The sequence below is a fragment of the Numida meleagris genome, chromosome 8, assembly GCF_002078875.1.
Source record: "Numida meleagris isolate 19003 breed g44 Domestic line chromosome 8, NumMel1.0, whole genome shotgun sequence".
Lineage (NCBI taxonomy): Eukaryota > Metazoa > Chordata > Aves > Galliformes > Numididae > Numida > Numida meleagris.
In genome coordinates, this window is record NC_034416.1 from 16766181 (window position 1) to 16786299 (window position 20119).

At 47.0% G+C, this 20119-nt stretch overlaps 1 protein-coding gene across 9 annotated transcripts in view; it reads left to right on the forward strand.

Moving 5' to 3' along the window:
* Positions 1-20119, forward strand: part of KIAA1210 (KIAA1210 ortholog) — a 53085-nt gene that overhangs the window by 12436 nt on the left and 20530 nt on the right. For 2 of the 9 annotated variants that reach the window (XM_021406258.1, XM_021406260.1), the window contains exons 1-3: positions 679-1013; positions 13648-13724; positions 18443-18611. In XM_021406258.1, coding sequence (XP_021261933.1) covers positions 979-1013; positions 13648-13724; positions 18443-18611 — 281 coding nt within the window. In that variant the 5' untranslated portion in view covers positions 679-978. Of the gene's footprint in view, positions 1-678; positions 1014-9490; positions 9645-13012; positions 13494-13647; positions 13725-16781; positions 17109-18442; positions 18612-20119 lie in introns of those variants that run through there. The other 7 variants (XM_021406261.1, XM_021406263.1, XM_021406259.1 and 4 more) reach the window with 6 other exon arrangements.

Genomic DNA, 20119 nt, shown 5'->3' on the forward strand with positions numbered 1-20119 from the left:
TCTTTGTATCGGTTGTATTTTCCATGGAAAAAAATATGGGGCATTACTTTTGGAGTGACCTTTGTGTATGTGGCCCGAGGCAATTCCTGTTCACTCTGTGGCCCAGGCAAGCCAAAATGTTGGGCACCTGTGCCACATGGATTTAATGCAGTGTAATGCTGACGTGTGGGCAGCAGTGCTGTCCCCGGGCTTGGGTCATCCCCTGAACAGAGCTGCTGGGGGGATGTTCCCAGCATTAAACCATAGCTGTTTTCCTCCTCTGCACCCATGAGGGTCTCCTTGCGGCAGCGAGGCACAGCTGCTGTGTGTGCCATCAGAGGGCATTGCCAGTCAGGGTTTGTCTAATACGGACATGGTGGCTGCTTGAAAGTCCAGAGCTTCTCGCCTGGCCTTGAGGTACCGCAGGGAGGTAGTTTTTGCTGTTAATGTGCGGAGCAGCACGTTAGAATCGCTTGTGATTTACAGTGAGTTGGGCTGACGCCTGTGCTGGAAGGTCCCGTGCACCCCTTGTGTGCTGGAGAGCAGCTGCGGGTTTGCGTGGTGGTGGTGCGAGTATTTTCCCTAGCCTGTCTGTTTAAAAAATAACAATAACAATATCATCTCTTCGGGGCTTCTTCGTATCCTAATTACAACCAATCCCCTCATTAGTCCCGCGGGGAGGCAGAACCAAATGCCATATGGTATTTGACACTTAGGATGTTGTGCTCACCGAGAGCTGGAGGGAGGCAGGGAAAGGGGGAGTTAACAATCCACAACCATGTATGGAGCAGGCACAGCCCTCCTTGGACCCGGTTCAGCAGAGTCTGAGGGCCTCAGATCAGGAACTTTATCTGGCTAGTAATTGCATCGGCACGCTGCCTTTCTTGTGCGTGCGTGTGGGCACTTGGTGAGCAGGGCACGGAGCCGCCGAGTCTTTGTGCTAGCATCTGTGCACAAGGATGAATTAAATGCCCGCACACCTCTGGGAAGGGAAGGACCATGGCTGGATTCTACGGCTGCCTGAGAAGTGAAAAGTAAGTGCCATGCGGAGCCCTCCCCTGCAGCACGGTGGGTACGCTCACGCTCTGCCCCTCCGGTGCCGCAGCAGCACTGCACGGCGTGCTCCTGCCTCGGGACCGAAGCGCCCTTCTGAGCACCGAAGTGCAAAAAGTCAATATTGACGGAAATTTGATGAAAATTAGTTGGTTTTTTTTCCCTTCACAGATATACATGTCCAGCAGCAAACACTGAAAAGGGAATGAATCTTTTGCGGTCTAGTGGTAGTGATGGGAAAGTGTCCTCTTGTCCACTCTGTCCTCTTGATTGATTAGCTGCACTGTTCATATATTAACAAATAACAAGAAATACAGAAATGCGCATTGGCTTTAAAAAATACTCAACTGGAAATCCAATATTAAATTTTTTTTATATCTAACCTGAGGCTTGTTCTGTAATTCCACCCTGCTGAGAGATTTGATTTGCAAGAAATCCTTTTGATTGCAGAGCAGGCTGCAAAGGGAGAAGCGGATGGGACAGGGCACGTTAGTGTTGGTGCTTTAAATCACCGTGAAGACAGCTTTTCTTTTTCCTTTGACATTCTCCCTGCTAAGGAGTGGAAGAAAATTTTCTGCTGCAAAAACCGAGTGGTGGGTTTTGATGATGATTTGCATCAGCAGACTGTAGAGGGCTCTATTTTTGCATACAGTATGGGATTACAGAAAGTGAAAATTAACAGCAAAATAGTATATATGAGGCTTAAGATATGAATGATAATAGTTAGAGGTATGGATGAAGGCTTGGATAGCAGAGGAAAAGGCACCAGCTCAAAAGTAAAGCCTGTGGCTGCCTCGTCCTCTCCATACCTCTCCTAAAGGCTGCATCCCTTACTCCAGGTGCCTCACCTTACTCTGCTGGAACTACAGATTTTCAAAGGCTCCCAGTTCTTTCTGGATTTCAGTTAGCATTCCCATCCCATGCTGACTCTTTTCCTCCTTTGAAGCTTGTGACAGTGCCTATGAGAGGGATCTAAGTATTTGGAAAGCAGGTCTACCTTACGAAAGAGAGGGGGATGCGATTGTGGAAGGCCGGGAGAGGCTGTAAAGGATGAGCAACGGGTGAAGCTTCTTTCGTATGACAAATGATCACTTCCTTCCTCGTGGAAATCCACCTGGTTAATAAAGAGCAGCATTTTTTCTCTAAACAAACTCTTCTTTCTTGTTATTCTTCAGTTGGGTCTTGACACTGGATATGTGTGTAGATTATGTTCCCCATCCTGTTGTCTCAGCGCTGTGATGTGTTCCCAAGTGGATTAGTGACTACTAATACTTTGTACTCGTTACAAATTTTACATGCAGCTCTGGCAGTGGTTGTTGGCTGTTAAAATGAGTATCAGATGTTAATTTCAGCAACAATGATGTTTGGAGCCTGAGCTTAATTTTGGATTAAGTTCTTTTTGAGTTTCACTTGAAACATTCATCCTTCTGGACAGCATCAGATGTGTCACAGGAGTGGCTTCCCCAAATCCTCACGTGATTGTTGGACCTGTGGGAGTTAGTTTGCTTTGTGAATGAAATGCTTTTTCTGTTTTAAGAAATTGGCTTGGGCACAAGCAGCGATTTAGCCAAAGCAGCCCGAGCTCCAGCGCTGAAACCCACACTGACACTGGGAAAGGGCTCCCTCTGAGCTGCTGCACCCAGCAGGGGCCCTGGGCTGTTGTAAGAGCTGCTTTGGGTCTCTGTCTCCTGTGCTGCTCTCACATCAGCCTTCAGTACCCCACATTTTGCCTCTGTGCGCTGCAGTGACGTGGGGCTGAGCCGATCTTCCTGCGCTGAGTCCCACCCCATGCTTTGTTAACGCTCTTTGATGAGATGCCACCTTAAAAAAAAACAAAACAAAACCCTAATGTAATGTAACAGCACCAGTCTTAATCAGCTGAATAAAAGTTGCAGATTGTTTTCTTACTTCTCTTTAGCCAGCATCAGCAACCCCAGTAATCTTAAATTGTTCCTGCAGCAAGTTTGTAGCTCTTGTAGCTCATCCTTGGTGCAGAGCTGTGTTGTGCTCGGTCCTGGCCTGCTGTTGGAGAAGTCTATCACTTTGAGCGCATATAATGCAGTTTTCTAAAGCCCGCAGAAGAATCTGCTAATATCTGCCTTTCTGTTGTTGGTACCAGCCAGATACATAATTATGAGCTGAAAATGTGGTTGCTTGAACAGTAAGATTCACTGATGGTCAATGCAAACTGCCAATTTCCAAAGACAAATATAGTGTGTTAGCAGCTATATAAAGTGTTTGGCTGAAGGCTTTGCCTGCCAGCTCAGGGCCGGTTTCTATAACAGACTCCAAGGAAACATATTTAAGTGGTCTGTAGTTAATGCGGTCACTGGAGATTTCACAGTGCCTTTCCCAAGCGGTCCCAGAATTACGGACATGCTTCAATTTGAGTGTGTTCTGCTGTGCCAAGCTCTGCGCTTCCAGTGGGATAATTCATTTTTTCTTTTGGCCCAAAGCTGTCAAAAAATGCTGATGTGCACTCTTGTCCTGAAGACACAATCAGCATTTGGGAAGAGCACTTGATCAAGGGATGCTGGCATCATTGTCAGTATATCTGTAGTTTGAGGTGAAAGTCATTGCCAGTGTGGACTGATATTATGACCATTCCACCAAGTGAAGTTTGTTTTCGGGATTAGGTGCTCCTGCTTTGTTGCAAGTGAACTGGGAGTGCTTTCAAGCTCCACCAAGTGCTACTGAAGTGGTAGCTTGGCACTGAGGGGAGCAGGGCACTTCCAAACTGTCAGCAGCTCGCCTGCTTCCTGCAGCGTCTCACTTCTGGGAGCCAAGCCATTGCAGTGGGGCTACAGCAAGAGGACTGCCCACCACGCTCTGCTCTTTAGCACACGCTGAGATGTGGAGCATCTCACAGGCTGTTTACTTCAAAGCAGTTCACCAGTGCAGAGAGAATGCCTGTGTCCAGACAGAGGTGACAGTGCCAGGTTTCAGGAAATGGTGTGTGGATGGTAGAGGAGGCAAAGCGCTGAGCAGGAGAAGGGATGTACGTTTTGGAAAGTGGGGAGCACTCCTCACTGGGGCCAAATCAGGCAGGGTGAGCTGAGCAGAAGGGTGTTATAATCCCTTGGAAATCTTTCAGTGTGCAACCTATGAGCTTGCTCCTGTCCGTGGACATTGGTGAGCATTTCGTCTTCAGCTCACAAGGGTTCCTCAGCTGAGTGCCTAATGTTAAAAGCATTCAGACTTAAGCCCTGTTTTCTTACACAAGAATAACAGAGAGGGTGAACAAAAACAGTCAGGAGGTGGCAGAGCCATGGCACTGCAGGCAGTTGAGCACAGTTAGTACAATGGTGCTGTATTATTAACAGAAAGATCAACTAATTCTATTTGTTGATTCATTCCTTTTGACTCATCCCTGCGCGAGAAGTTCAGTTGTGGCTTAATACAGCCAGCGAGTCACTCCACCTCGCCAGTCCTCCTCCTGCTGCTCACACTTCTCTCTGCATGGTGTTTGGTGGCTAAGCATGCCATGGTGGCTGAGCAGCCCCGTGATGCGGTGCATTTGCTGGCTGCAGGCAGAGGAGTTCCAGGCAGCCGTGCCTCTATAGTTGGTTTCAGCACAGAAGCCCCCTCCCTATCACTGCAGTACCAAGCTTCTGCTGGATGAGCGCTCCTGATGCTGCCTGTTCTGCTCTTATTCCACTGGAGCAGAAGCTTCTTGGCTTGGGACAATCCGCTGAATGTGATTTTCACTCTTCTGCACCATTTGGCTGGAATTTTTGGTCTACCTCGTTTTGCCAGTTTGAGCCCTGAAAACATCTTGTCATAATTTTGCCTCATGATCTCTCCTTATGCTGCTCAGAGTGTCTGGCTTTGTACCCTTTCAGCCAAAGGGAGAGATTAATTTGTCATTTCCTCCCTGTACAGAGGTCTGGAAAGTTTAATAGCTGTGATGCGAAGGCCTGGAGTTGGCCTAGAAGCTGAAATCTGGCTACAGGTACTTCAGACAAAAAGGTACTTAGCTCCAAGCTGTGCTTCCAATAGACAGCCTATGTGAGCTGTGTAGGACAGTGAGAGCTGATTGCCAACCAGACCTGGGCAACACTGAGATGCGGAGACAGGGGAAAATATACAGGGAATTCCAAGGTTGGGTTCTTACTGCTTTTCTTCTCCTAGGGTTTCTGCTGTAAGGAAGCAGTTGAGCACAAAACGCCCTCTTTCCAAAAGCCCCACTCTACAGCCATCAAAGTGTGCATTCCTGAGTTAAATCCATTGTCGTTTCAACTGTTACACATCAGGGAGTTTTAAGAAGCATTTTGAATACAGCCAGCACTAACTGCAGGCTTTCTGATTTGTACATACGCTGTAGTAGCAGTAATTACAATTATTTGTACTGAGGTAGCAGGTGGCCCTCCAAGGCTCCGTTGTGGGCGTCCCTGTTTATACAAATTAAAGCCAGTCAGTTCGTATCCCGTCTGATTTTGCGTGCAGATGCTGAGCTGTCGCTGCTCATCATGCTGCGAGCAGTCAGCGCTGCACTAACAGCGTGGTGCTTGCAGTGCAAGGTACACAAAGAAGCTGCGGCCTGGGCCGCACATGTCCTCACTCATCCTTCAGCTGTGTCACTGCACCGGTGTGTGCTGCTGCACTCCTATGGGTGTACAGGTACCAGGGTACCGCTGGTCTCGCACGGCCTGTCACCGTGCCGCAGCACCTTGGTGGCCGTGTCATGGCCAGAGGGACAGCAGCACGCTCAGTGCTCAGTGGGAGCACGGGAATGCTGCTGTGCAGACAAAGGTTCTACTTTCTGACCATCCAGCCAGAGCTAAGGCGGTGTTCCAGCTCCAAATTTTTGTTGTGGTTGTTTCTTTTGGCCTCAGAGTTTCAAGGATCTGGTGCTAATTAGAGAACTGAATGTTTGACTTTTATTCGTGATGAATTCATTTATGCTTATTCATTCTAAGAAATATGTAACCGTGTGCTTTTGCCAGGCTTTGTAAGTATCCCTCACCAAACAGCACAGTTCTGATCCCTGCAGAGGTTCTGGCGTGAGGGGGATGGATGTGAGCGCTCCGGCTCAGCACCGTGCTGCAGACATCACGTTAATCCTCAAACTGCCCGTGCACCTGGGGAAAATACAGCCCGACTGGGGTGCAGAGTTGTTTGCCGATTCACTCTAGCAAATTACTTCCCCTCCTCTCAGCTTAGTGAAAAGAATATTCCAGTAGTTGTAATTTCATTGTTTTCCTTCATAAAATGCAAACTGTCTCACTGCTTCCTTTCTTGCAGCACTCTGCCAGTTAAGATCTTACAGAATGCCCATCCCTGTCAGCTCTTTTGCCACGACATCCTCTTGTCAGTACCCATCTTGTGGTCCTTGCCCTCTTTGGTGTCACGCTCCCAGATTTCTCCCATTGGGTACCCTCTCTGCTCCCTGATGTCTCCATCTTCCTCAAGCCAAATGCAGCTTGGTGCTCTACTGGTGCAAACCAGCATTGGCTCAGGTGGTCTGATTTGAGAGGAGTGTGCGTGGCTGGAATCTCAAAGTAGGATCCCTTTGTAGTGGCTGCTCTAAAGAGGACAGTCACTCAGGAGCCTGAGGACAGAACTGACTTGGGGACTGCTCAAACTTACACCAGCAGAGGTTCAGGTTGGATATTAGGAAGAACAGCTTCTCAGCGTGGTGGGTTATTGGAACAAGCAGTCCAGGGAAGTGGTGGAGTCACCGTCCCCAGGGGTGCTCAGGAAAAGGGTGGATGTTGCACAGAATGACACGGCCTAGAGCAGTCACACATATGGGTTGATGGTTGGACTAGGTGATCTTAATGGTCTTTCCCACCTGAATGATTCTATGAATCTATGAAGCATGTGGGTGACCTCCCTTGGCTCTGGTGGCTCTCCTGTACTGTGCAGGGTGCCCCGCTGGGGCTGGAAGGAGCAGTGGGAGGTTCCTTGGAGACCCTCGGAATTACACACAGCTCCAGAATTTCTCCTCTCACAGGCATGGAAGCTGCCCCAGGCCTTCCTTTGGCTCTGACTAAGGTCAGCAGCCAAAATGGGGTCTGAATTCCAGAAGCAGTGGAAGGCCACAGGGTTTAGCCAGCCAGCCAGTATGTTTCAACACAGGAGGGAACTGGCCTTCTTTATTTTCACATGTGCAGAGCCAATAGATGTTGCCCTGCTAAGTCCGGGACTTCACATGGAGCGATTTCCTGAGCTTCCTGCCAAAGGCAGCCTGAGACCGCAGAGCCATATTTGATTTGCTCTCTTGTAGCCTAGAGCTGGCTGCCTGGTCTGGGGAGCTGGATCCGCAGAGTGAGCGTTGTGACACAGTCACTCTGGGATATTTCTGTTAGTTGCTCCTTTTTTTCTTTATTGTTCTTTAGTGCACTTTAAATTCCTGGGCATTAGATGTCTTCACTGACTCATCCTGAAAGTAGCGTGTCCTGTGCAGTGTGAGCTATCTGATGGGTTTTTTCCCATCCTTAAGCTGTTCTTCAGCCCACAGAGAGGGGGATAAGGGACTGTTTTGGAAAAAAAATAAAGCTTTAGACATAGCCTGAAGTCCTGTGTGTCAGTGCTGGCCTTCTGCTGGCTATTGTTTCAGCCCTCTTTTCCCTGCAACACTCAGACAACTTGATTTGTTAAAAACGTCCCCAGCCTTTTCCAGGCCTAGGATGTAATGGTGCCTCACATTTTGTGAGAATAAGCAGGGATCCAAAGACAGGAGCGTGGCAAAATCTTACAAAACACTAAGGGTTTTGATAAACTAGAAAGCAGTGGCCAAAGATGCCCACCCCTGTGTGGGTTTGGTTTGAATGCAGCGGTGCAGAGGCACTCAGCCTGGCCTGCCCCCGGGGCTGACTCCGGTGCCGAGAGGCTGCAGGCACAGGGTGACAGCAGCATGACTTCCTGCTGCTCTGCTCAGGGGATGCTTCCAGAGACAGCGGTTCTTACTGGAGCAGCTCCATAGCTACCTCTAGTTGCACCCTTGCTGGTGCAGGGCCACAGAAATGATCCAAGGGGTGGAACAGCTCCCTGAGAGGACAGGCTGAGAGCTGGGGCTGTGCAGCATGGAGAAGGGAAGGCTGCGGGGAGAGCTGAGAGCGGCCTGTCAGTATCTAGAGGGGCTGTGAGAAGGAAGGGGACAGTCTTGAGCAGGGTCTGTGGTGACAGGACAAGGGGAAATGGTTTCAAGCTAGAAGAGGGGAGATTTAGACTGAATATAAGGAAGTTTTTCACAATAAGGGTAATGAGGCTCTGGCACAGGCTGCCCAGAGAGGTGGTGGTGCCCCATCCCTGCAGACACCCAAGGTCAGGCTGGACCGGGCCCTGTGCACCCGATGGAGCTGTCGGTGTCTCTGTTCATTGCAGGGGATCTGGACTGGATGGCCTTTGAAGGTCTCTTCCAACACAATCGACTGAATGATTCTATGTTCAATGCATGTCCCCCCTTCCCAAGCTCACCAGCTGTACCCGTGGCAGCAGATCTGAGGGAGCTCCTGCTGCTGGCGGTGTGCACGTTCCTTTGGCCGTCGCTGGCTGCCTGCTGCCTCTGTTGCTTCTTGTTAGGAAGAGTGGAAGATCCCTGTTCCAGCTGTTCTGTAGTGTAAAGAAGGATTACTACATGGGAAAGGCACTGAGTTACTGCTACGCCGATGCCAAATGGCGCAGTTCAGCTGGGGCAGTTAATGTATGTTCTACTACTGGAGAGTCCATCTGGGCCCAAAGTGCTGGCTGAGCCTGGCGTGTGCTTAGTGCGTGGCTGGGTGAGTGCCGGCCTTGGTTGGAGCGAAGTTCTCTCGTGTTTCTTCTGATTTGTACAGACCAGAAAATGCACTGGATAAATGATGCTATAAATCACTGTCAGAGAGGCAGCTCTTGGCTTAGCTCCTGGCAAGCAGGTGGATTTTAGTGCTGCTGTCTGTGCTGATGGAAGCATGCAGCAGGGATCCCACACAGACAGCAGCGGCACAATGTCCTGCTAATGAGCATTGCAGAGTAATTAGGGGCGTGAGGGCAACAGCTTGAAGTGGCATGCCCAGTGTCTGGTACAGATGCCAGCTGTGACAAAGCTGCAGTAGCTGAGACATCAGTGGGACCTCTGGGCTGAGAGCAAACCGGCGGCTGCTCAGCTGCTGGTACCTGCCCAGGTCAAAGCGACCACAGGTCCATGTCTGTATCCCTATGTGCAGGCAGGCCACGCTGCAGTGGTTTAGTGCTGAGAGCAGGGGAGTACTGGGAAGTGGGGCAGGGGCAGCGCGCCGAGCCCCTTGTTTCGGGGCTGCTGACAGAGCATTGCCGCTGTGTTTTCTTTCGTAGCTTACAAATAGTTTTTGTCCGCTGCCCTTCCCCCTTCTTATCCTTTTGGCTTCTCACACAATTACAGACTGAGCCTGTGTGACTGTATGAAAGGCATTTCCTCCTGCTATTTTTTTTTTTTTTTTTTTTGTTAAAGTCGGCTTCAGCCCACCAGCTGCTTTCCATTAGTGTTACACACACACGCACTGGGAGGGCAGCACATATTGCTTCAGGCGCTGCAGAATAGCAAAAATCCTTCAGAGTCGGTCAGACAGAGGCTTCTCAGAGCAGACTGTAGGTGCAGAGTCCAGCCCGCTGGGAGCTGTCTTCTGGCAAGCCTTCGCTGGGAAGCCGAGGTGTGGGGACAGGGCGTGGGGAGCGGGTGTTGGCTGAGCACAGGGTGAAAGCTGTGATACATCTCTTTATGTGAACGTTGTTTGCTCTGGATATCTCTTCGAGGGGAGCAGCTGACTGTTATCTGATGCTATGGGGAATTATGACCCCTACTCGATCCTGGGAGAGCGTTTTTATTGATACTCTTTTGACAAGCTGCTTATCTATACTTCCTGAAGACTATTATTGCTGTATTACTTGTGATCCTTTGAAAAGGGCCTTAAACTTTCTTAAGTTCTTCATAGAATTATGGGAGCAGCATTCATTAACTTTGTAAACTCCTCACCCCTCACTGTCATCAGCAGAGGCAGCAGCAAGAGTCCCCGAGTAAGCTCCTATATGTGCCATTCTCTTGTGCCTACATAAAGAAGCCATGGTCAGGATGGGGTGACGCCAGCTGGGGCCTGGCAAAACCATCTCATGGGTTAGAGATGGGAAATTCGTCCTAGAAACACTGCACTCTGGAAGAGTGCGTCCAGTGGGATGAGCTGTGCAAGGTCAGTGCCTGCTTTTAACAAAGCTGTCTGTGGGGTCCTGCACTGCTCAGTGGGGTCCTGCACTGCTCAGTGTGTTCCTGATGGGAACCAGGTTCTGGCTCTGGGCACAGAGACCAATGGAACCTTGTTTCTGATAGGCTCAAGGGATGTGCAAACGGAATAGAAACCTCACGGGCTCTTCTTCTGCTTTGTGACTGACTCTGAGATCCCCTTCAGTGGGGCTGCAGGGGGGAAACCGAAGACAGAATTTTGCTGCCCTTTCTATCAGTGGGTTAACGAGCCCACTGATAGTTGACTTGTAGGGTTCCCAGGGAAGAAGCAATCAACCCCATTTTGTCAGAACAAAGTCCTCTAACGTGCTTTAATTAGAAGAGTAAACATTTAACCTTTCACCTTTCACTGAAGAAGGTAACCTGAATACACAACCGTCTTACATCCCGCTCTTTGTGAGGCCCAGCGCTCAGGACTGAGCCATGCTCTGGGGGATGCAGGCCGTGGCTGGCAGCCTGGAGGCCCGGGTGGGGGCATGCTTTCCCCTGTGCTGAGCCATCTTGCCACACAAAGTGTCAAGAGTGTGCGTCCCAGCAAGGGATATGTGTCCCTCTGTGAGGCTGAGCAGAGCTCTTCTCTTTGCCTTGGGCCTTGTTAAGTGCAGGAAGCCTGCGTCCTGTACAGGGCTGATTTCCCAGTAGTCCTCAAGTACACAAACCAAGGAATGGAAAAGAGTTGTCTTTTCTTTTAGCACTTTATCCCCATGTGATGCACATATTCAGATACTTCTCTCACTAAAAATCAATGAGCATGCAGGATTTGTTTAAAACTCTGTCTCATGGTGTGGTGCTCTGGGGGAGCGTGCAGGGTGCACGTGGTTAGTGCAGCTGATTGAACTGGATGTGTGGTATCAATACGTCCTGGCCACATGCAGCACTGCGTCTGGCAGCTGTCATTAAGGGCTGGCAGTGGTCAATGTCTGAGGGTTCAACCAGTTAATGCCTGTGCACTCACATGGATCGGTATTGATGAGTTTTTGTCCTCTTTCTCTCCATTACATTAATCCCCAGGCTAGGGTTTGTCGCCCAGAAATGTTGCTGGCTTTTCTCTTGTAAAATGAAACACGCTGCCGTCAGAATTTGACATCTGAATGCCATCTAAATGCTAACTTTCCTTCAGCTGCGTCATCAAGCTTTTAACGATGGAACTTACACTTTTGCTGTAAATACTGTATTTTTTCTTGTCATCTAAATGCTTGTTAAACTATCCGCTTGGAAAAACCCATGATGTTTCCCTCACTTCAAGTCATTGTTTGGTTCACTGGAACAGTGATGCTGTGGTCAGGTCTACAAAGGCACCATTGGGTCCTAAGTGAGGGCACTTCTGCAGACAGGCAATGTGCCCTTGCAATTGACACTTGACCTCCATATGCCCCAGAGAGCTCAGCTATAAAATTGAGTTAATGCAGGAGCTGATTTGCCTGTGAAGAGATTGCCTTGGAGCTGAACTGCCCTGCAATTATAGTTCTACTGGTATAAAAGATGCACCAAATGGAAGTAAATGTTTGCACTTGTAATAAGCGCAGCAGTGGAAGTGTCTACAGGGACTGGCAGGAGCAGCTAGGATGATGGAGTAATTTAAATAAATGTAGAGCCAGCAAAAACAAAGCTGGATCTCAAAGCAGCATTTTGCCTTGTTTTCATTGTACTGAAGGTGGGTAAAGCAAAAGTTAGGGGTGCAAATGAGCCAAATGTCAGTGCCACTCACATTCTGTGAAAATAAGCTCAAGTGTGGGGAGTGCTTCCTTGATGCTTTATCCCAAATGCATTTTCCTTTCCCTAAAGAAAAGTCTTAACGTCAGTGTGCATAGTGTGTAAAGTTGAGGGAAAATAATGGATACAAAATGCTTCTTAATACAAAGACTGCATGAGAAGGTCTGCAGGTGACCATTTGAGTTGAAAGGTGCAGCAGATGCAGACATTTCCATGGACAGTTGATGAGACCTGAGAGGAGAAGGGAGAAATGTTGGGTGATTATCACTGTCCAAAAGAAAAAATCTTAGGAGTCTTACTTATGGCTGCTTCTGTGTATTGTTTCACAGTTGTTTCAAAACCATCTTCAGTGCATCTTATTTAGAAAAGGCATAACCAGTCCTAGTCCCTGCAGTGACTTTCATTGTGTTTTTGCAAGGTGAGATGAGATTGTTTGGACCAACAGTACATTAACGCACTCCTATGTCCACTGCTAAAGATGAACTGAAGCAGAAGAAAGCCGCAGCCCATCGCCAGTCCCATCACCTCTGCACTCCTTGTCTTTATCTGCGGTTCTCCCAGGTGCTGGGCTGTCTGTGGGCTGGGAGAAGCACTGGTGCTCTTTGGCATGACAGATTGGAGGTGTGGCTGATAGAGAAGAATTACAACAGTTTCCCGATTGGCCAAGTAGATACCTAAGCAATTTAAGTTGGCAGTAGTGTATTGCTTTGAAGTGGAAAATTGCCCGACCACGCAGAAAAGCGGGCAGGATTTGTTTGTGGGTGTTTTCATTTGTTTGTAAAGATTTCTTCCTCTTAAAGTCCTGCCACAGCAGGTTGGAGCTGCTCGCTGTGTAAGGGTATCACTTAGGGATCTTCCCCAACAAAGGACAGTATTTATGAGCTGCCTGCCGGACTGTCACGTTGCCTTTGTTGCTTGACATTTGTACTGTAACTCTTGCGGTCTGCTGCTTCGTTCCTTTGTTTCTGACAGACGCCCATTTAGGAGCCTTGGAAAATACAAAGTGGAGCCAGTTAACATTGAATGATCTTAAAACTAGGCTGAACTTTTGTTTTCATCAGAGAGGAAGATGATGCCATCAGCTAATGTGGTTGATCAATAGCCCAGCTTGCTATAAGGTTTCAAAGCTTGTGGCTAAAAGCTGATTGCACTGGATCCAAAATAAATTTGATCTATTGGTTTCCACAAATGTAGCATAGCCCAGGATGATGGTTCAGTGCTGATGCTTAACTAATTTTAATAATGCTGACAGGCTGCCTGCTGTGAGGGCACTGTAATACGCCAACCCTGGCAGCAGAGCTCTTACTTGAGATGCTTTGTACGTGGAGCTGTGCATGGAGCTGTCAGTCTGTAGCAAACAGCATGCATAAAGATTCATGATTCTGGCAATGGGGAGCGTGACGGACCTTGCTGGTCACGTTTTCATTAGATGCAAACTTTGATCCCGGATTCTTAAAAAGAGAGAGGTGCTGGCACAAAGTGAGACTGCTCTGTTAGTTCTGGCTGGAGAAATAAGCGCTAATGAAAAAGGAGGAAGAGTTCTGTGGCTGAGGTACAAAATAAGTGCGCGAGCCCTGTTTGTGATGAGCATTTGGGAATGCAGCTTTAGAAGGGATCCAGCCACACTCTTTCTTCATGTGAGGTGGGATCATAGTCTGCAGGGAAGGTAAACTAAAATTTAACTAATACTTTCATCTCCATTTCAGTGACTGTATCATGGCTACGGGGCCGACAGACGTCATACAGTCACCTGAAACAGGGGAGACAGCCGAAGAGTACGCAGGTAAGCAGAGTTCTCCGGTTGTATACAGCTGATTTGGAAGCCAAGGTTTGTTTTCTTCAGGTTAGAGGGCCATCTGTAGGGACCTGGTTTGCAGTTCTGTTTTGACTTTTTTCTGTGTGGCTTTGTCAGCTGGCAATATTATAGGAAGGACATTTAATGTGCCGCACTGGAGAGTCGTTTTCCGGTTATTTTCTGGTTCTGCCTTGGATTTTCAGAAAACAGGACTCTAGAGATTGAAGAGCTGGCTGTTGTGCCTGCTGTGATGGAGGCTGTAAGCCAGCTCTGTTGTGCTGGGGCTGTCTGTGGGAGCTGTGCGTGCTCCACTGCAGCCTTACGCTCTGGTCCTGGCACAGACAGCCTTTTGTTACTGATCTTGTCAACTAGTGGCATGGGCTGATGCAAATGGCCATGAGGGAATGGAATAATCTGAAGGAAGGGGAAATACCTTACGCCAGAATTGTCTTAATTAAAGCAAATCCCCTTTGCTGACATTCAGGCTGGGGAGCTAAGCAAATACAAAGAATACCACGAAAGCTGAGGCATTTCAGAAGTGGCTATGGTACCACTGGGTAGTTTTTTTATTTTGGCTAATGTTTCACATCGCCTTCAATGTTTCAGTGTTTCAGAAGTCATCCTGCTTCTTTCTTTAGAAATACGTCTGCTGCCTACAGAATACTGGTAGAAGAGAGAAGCAAATGGCAAAGGGACTCGTAGTTGAACCTTGTGTGGCAGATGGATAAGGGTGAAGGTAGCGCGATGCTGGATGCTCAGTAGCAGCTGGTTTCCTAAATTTGTAATCTAGTTGACCACATTGGCCGCTGTTGTTCGTGGTACACTGGTGACCTTGTGCAAAACCCACATTTGCAGATTTTGTGCTAGTTTGCTAGTGTTCAGGAAACTGATCAAATTCTGACCCTGGTGACAAGGAAGGCAGGAAATGCCTTGCCGTCCTCAGTGTTGGCTCTAAGAGAAACAGTGACATTTCTCTCTCAAACTGAACCAAACCTGAAAAAAGTTGGAAGTTGCTGCACTATTACAGAATTATTCAAGGGACACTTGGCTGGACCTGAAAATACCTACCTCGCTTTTTTAAAATAGAAGATCCTCTGTTTACTTCACATGTAAAGTAGAGTTGTCTCACCTCTTCCTCTTTGTAGCTTTTAGTGACCCAGCCTTCACAGTCAAGTCAATTGGATTAATTTCTTGGGGTTTCCCTGGTTGTCTGACTGGTTGTAGAGGACTTTCAGTGCGAGCTGCTTCTTTCTAGTAGTGACAGCGTACCTGTCCACAAACTACCAGTGTCCAACACTAGCCTTGCTGAATTCCATGATTTTATTGCCTGTCCAGCAATGCTGAGTGTTTGTAATGAAGCTAGAATAATGGCATCTTCTGAGAATCTCGTCTGCTTTGTTGGTTGGTTTCTGAAAATATCTACTCATTGGATTTGGAGGAAAAAAATGGAACGTGTGCCCTGACCACACCTTCAGAAGCCAGAGAGAATAGAGTATCGCTGAATGAACTGTCTCATTTAAATATGATCCTGAGCTCCCAAATCAGATACCCCTTCTGCTTTTTGCAGTCTCAATTTTGCACTGGAAAGAGCATCTTTTTATCTTTTGTGTTGTTACAGAGAAGAACTATGCAGTGAGCAGAGAGAGTGCTGATTCTTTCAGTGCACAGGAGAAGCAACAAAAGAGGCAATGCACAAACAGAAAATAAAAACACAGAATAAACTTTACAGAGAAAGTAGATGCTTATCCCTGCTCCTTTTCTCTTATCATAGGCTAATGAGCTAAATCAGTTAGCTCATTATAATAATAATTATATTCGGGAAGACTTTTGCTTGTTAGGACAGTAGCCTTTAAATATAATATTTTTAATGTCTTAAAATGGAATTTTGGCAACTGTAAGCATTCAGAAATGATGAGTCAGCATGCATCAGTGGGTGAGTGGGGAATAGGCAGTTGTCTGAGCTTGGGTTTTCTCGTCCTGTTTTGACTAGATTTTTGTTATGCAACAACTTTCTTCCATTTTAAGTAGTAAGAGCTGCTTGCATATTATTAGTTGAGTTGTCCTAGAGCGCTGTCCCAATTTAATATGATATTTGGCCTTCTTACAATGCATTTAAATGTAGGCACCTATAAATGAAATGTGCTACTGCCGTTAACACTGCAGAACCAATACACGAGTGTTTGCAGCAGGACATTGATATGAACCCCTGAATCTTTCTGAGCAGTGTCTTCTTCATCACATGCTCCTACACAGAGCAGTCCCATGATTTTCATCTATGTGCAGCACAAAGTGCTTAGCAGTGATCTTTCTCACATCATAATATGGCAAGTGCCCATCCTCTGGAGCTGCAGAGAAATGTAGTGTTTCTCACTCTGAAGCAGCTGAAGGTATGCAGCTGAGCAGAACACAGCTGAAGAGGAATTATCACTGGTGGGGTGTACCCTGACATCAGTAATACATTGGAGTCTAGAGGAGGCACTGAAGTAACCAGTGTGTCTGCACTGGAGGACTCTGTTGTGCACCTGTACCCAGGTATTGTCCCATGCCTGCTGAGGTTTAATGATTGGCAGTGGTCTCAAAGCCTTTCCGTAGGCTGTGTTCTAAAGTTAGCACCATTTCTGACCTGAACAAGTGTTTGGAGTAGCACCCTGACAATGTTCTCCTTTGTGGCCGGTCTTAATATCTGTTTCTCTTATATCTTTCCCTTAGATGTTTTCAGGATCACTTCTTTTGTTGTTGGTGGTGTTTTTTTCCAAACATTCACCTGTTGCTTCTGGAAATACTAGCATCTAATTGAGCTCATCAGTAGTACTTACACTGTCCCTACCACTGATAGCTGCCTGATGTAGGACAGCCCTCTGCATGCAGCCAAGTCTGCTGTTCTGCTCTTTGAGGCATCTGAGTGCACTTGCAGGCATTGCTGGACTGACAATTTTAGGGCACTGCTTCCTGAAAATGTTTAATCTTTTGTTTTGCTCATCTGAAAAAAACCAATTCTCCTTTGTCAGAGTTGCTGGGAGAATACCATGTAAGCTGCGTGACTGCTGATATGAATGACAGTAATGACGGAGAGGCGTTTCTGAAGGCTCCAAAGTCTCAGTCAACACAGTTGTGTTCTCTGTGGGCACGGTGCTCTTCTGATTGCTGTGTGATCTGTCTTCTCTTACCATCTCTCTCTGGGCCCAGTGTCAAACTCACTGAGCCCCATGAGAGCCTTAAATCCAAAAGCTTTGGGCTCAGCTCTAGAGTCCGAGGGAGTCAACCTGGCCTGTTTGTTTTCCATGACTACCTCGTTCGCTTACTGCCTGGTAAGCAGCTTTTGAGATCTTCTGCTGATAAACCCTCCGTGGGAGCTCCACATCTTGTTATTAGGTGAGCGGGAATCCATTGGCAGTTTTACACTGTACTGCTTGAAAGATAGCTCGGTCTCAGCGACAGCCCAAAGCAGTGGAAGAGCAAAGTGCAGGTCTTCCTTGGCAGCTGCATCCTCGTGTGTCACGATGCGTGTTGCTGGCGCGGGGCCTGAGAGCTGCGAGGAGATGGGGGAGTAGATCTCAGCGTCATTGTTTACTTCTCAAAGCGGCTACTGTGTGGTGCGTGATGCAGCTGTGCGGTGGCACAGTTTCAGCCCTGATAAGGCTTGCTGGCAGAAATCCCTACACGTACAGGGCACACGTTGAGACGGAGCGCTGCCGACTACATCTTCGCTGGGAGAAGACAATAACTGTGGAAAGAATGCCTTGCTTATTCAGGAATCTTCCAGCTGTGAACATTTATTATGCCAACTGCTGTAAAGTATTAATTGAACAATGAATTTGGCTCTGATACGCAGTGATGTTATTGCTCTGCATATGCATTTATGTCCACCACAAGGGTCTTAGTACAATAGCTTGGCCCAGACCACTCCAAACTGACCCTTCAGTGTGAGAGTCAGTGACAAATAAAATGCAGCTCTTGTGCATTGAAAGAAAATATAAATAATAGTGATAAAATAGTTTATTCAAAATGAAATACATCAGTTATGTTTCTTATGGTCTATGCTGTTCTTTTTGTATTTCTTTTCACTTCAACAACAATGGAAAATTTGAAATCAGCTCAACAGTTTTCTATGTTCTTAGAGCTGCTGCGTTTGGGGGTTTCATGTCCTGCAGGTGAGTGTCTAAATTTCATCTTGCTCCATTGACTTTGGAGGAGCCGATTTTAATTTGGGGCAGTGGTTTAATGTGGAAACAGATCTTTTGGTTTTCGGGTTTTCAAATTCACTTGCTAGTTTTAATTTCTTTGTGTCCTTACAGCACTGAGTAAAGAAAAAGCAGAAATAAAGAAAGCTAAGTAAAGACATTCAGGGTTAAAGATTATAAAATATTAATTGTTTTATTGAAACTGCACTAAGCATGATTTGTGTTATCACTGTTCAGTTGCAGCTAGAAGTGCTCTCTATATAAGGTGCATTTTTCATAAACTGGAACCTAAGTAGGCAGCACCATTGTCAGCGGAAGGCCAGTGTTGCTTTATAGGCAGCCTGTCTAAGAACTGCAGCTTCACCTTTCCAGCACTGAATTATTTACAAAGCAGCTGATTAGAACTGAATGGGCTGCTCCTGCTCCTGGCTCTCCATAGGCTTCCTCCATAATTTAAGAGAAAACTTTCTCCAAGCTAAGCAACACCTCCAACTTCCGTAAATTTTCATTTTTCTCATGTTGCAGGAAAGAAAAAATCCAGATTTCAGACTTTCAAGAACTTCTTTGCCAAGAAGAAAAGGAAAGAACCTCCACCTCCCAGGGGGGAGAGTAACTTAAAACCTAGCCAGTCCATCAGGGATGTCAGCATCTATGTGCTTGACGCTAACGCACTTCATTCACCGAAGGAGGCTGGGTAAGCTGGTGGGGAAGGAAAATAAATAAATAAAAGCAGACCTCTTGCTGCAATAGGATGAAAGCACAAGCTGGCCCCTTAGGAGCAGCCTCAGTCCAAGTTTGTGCAAAACAAGCCCTAATGCTGATGAAGGAATTCCAGGAATTTCCTCTTTCTTTGCTACTTGCTTCAAAAGCCAACATGGAGGAGAGGGGGAGGGCAGCCAGGGGCAGGGGTGATCCAACCTCGTAGACTGTAAAACTGAATACAGCCCAGATTGTTTTGATTGGTTTTAGTCTTTGAAATCTGTCCTGGAAGGTCTGATAATCATCAGCTTTACAAGAGGAGAATGATTGAATACTGCAGTGCAGGGAATACATGCCAAGTTGAGTTGCTATTTTTTAGCATAAATTGTTCCCTCTGGTTGGAATAAGGGAAAAGAAAGCGTGATGTGTTCTCAGTATAAGACTGCTGCTTAGTTTGACTTTCTTACACAACCATTTAGGTACAGGGAGCAACAGAAGGCTCTGTTTTGTGGTTTTGTGTCAGCCACCTTGAAGGGCTGTGCATGTGAGTGAGGTTTGTGTCCAGAACAATTCTCTGGTCCCCAAGTGGAGTCAGTTCAGAAAACTGTCCTTTTTTCACTTAGTTGAATAGAAACTATTAACTTGCACTGGTAATACCACTTCATCTATAACCATAGACCATCTATGTTACAACAACACTTCCATTGCTTGGCTCTATTTCTGGAACAGGACAATGCTCTGATCATGGTTACGTCTCTCACCAAGGGTGTCACGGATTGGTATCTTGCAGCCTTTAGCTTGGTTGCCTTCCAGCCTTCCCCTCCTTCCATGTGAGCTGCTCAGGCCTCTCTGAGTATCTTAGGCCTTGGATTGTGGAGACACTGACTGACCAAGTGTAACAGTACCCTGGCACCTCCCAGGGTTTGCAGTGTGTTGTTGGAGGGCACATTGGATGTATAAGACATTGGCAGAAGCCATGAGTAGGAGACTCACAAAATCAGCATTGCTGCCAAATGCACTGTATCATCCAATAAGACATTAGGTACAGCTGGACACTACTGGTTTCTCCTGGTGGAATAACTTATGGGTATTACCTTCTCATGGGTCCTTGCCTCCTTGTCCTACCATTCTCTACTCTCTGTGTTGTACTTACGCAACTGCATCATAAAAATGATTTGGATTTAAGGAAACAGTGATTTCTTTCTTTCATTTGTTAGCTTAATACTAACAGAATAAGTAAGTGGCTATACAACCCCTCCCTAGGGTAAGAGGAATTGTAGTGACTCAGCTAACCTGGTCCCAAAGGTTTAGGAATGGCTGAGCTTACCCCATCAGCCCATAGGAGGGATCTGGCTTAAAATCAACTGTCTGCTCCAGAGGCTGTGTAAGTGAGCACTCTTTTCTCTCGCTGTTCTCCAAGGCCAGTTGCTCTTTTCCTCAGCCCTATTCTCCAGTGATTTAAAACTGTTTAGTAAGACCAGAGATCAAGAAGTGAGTAAAACC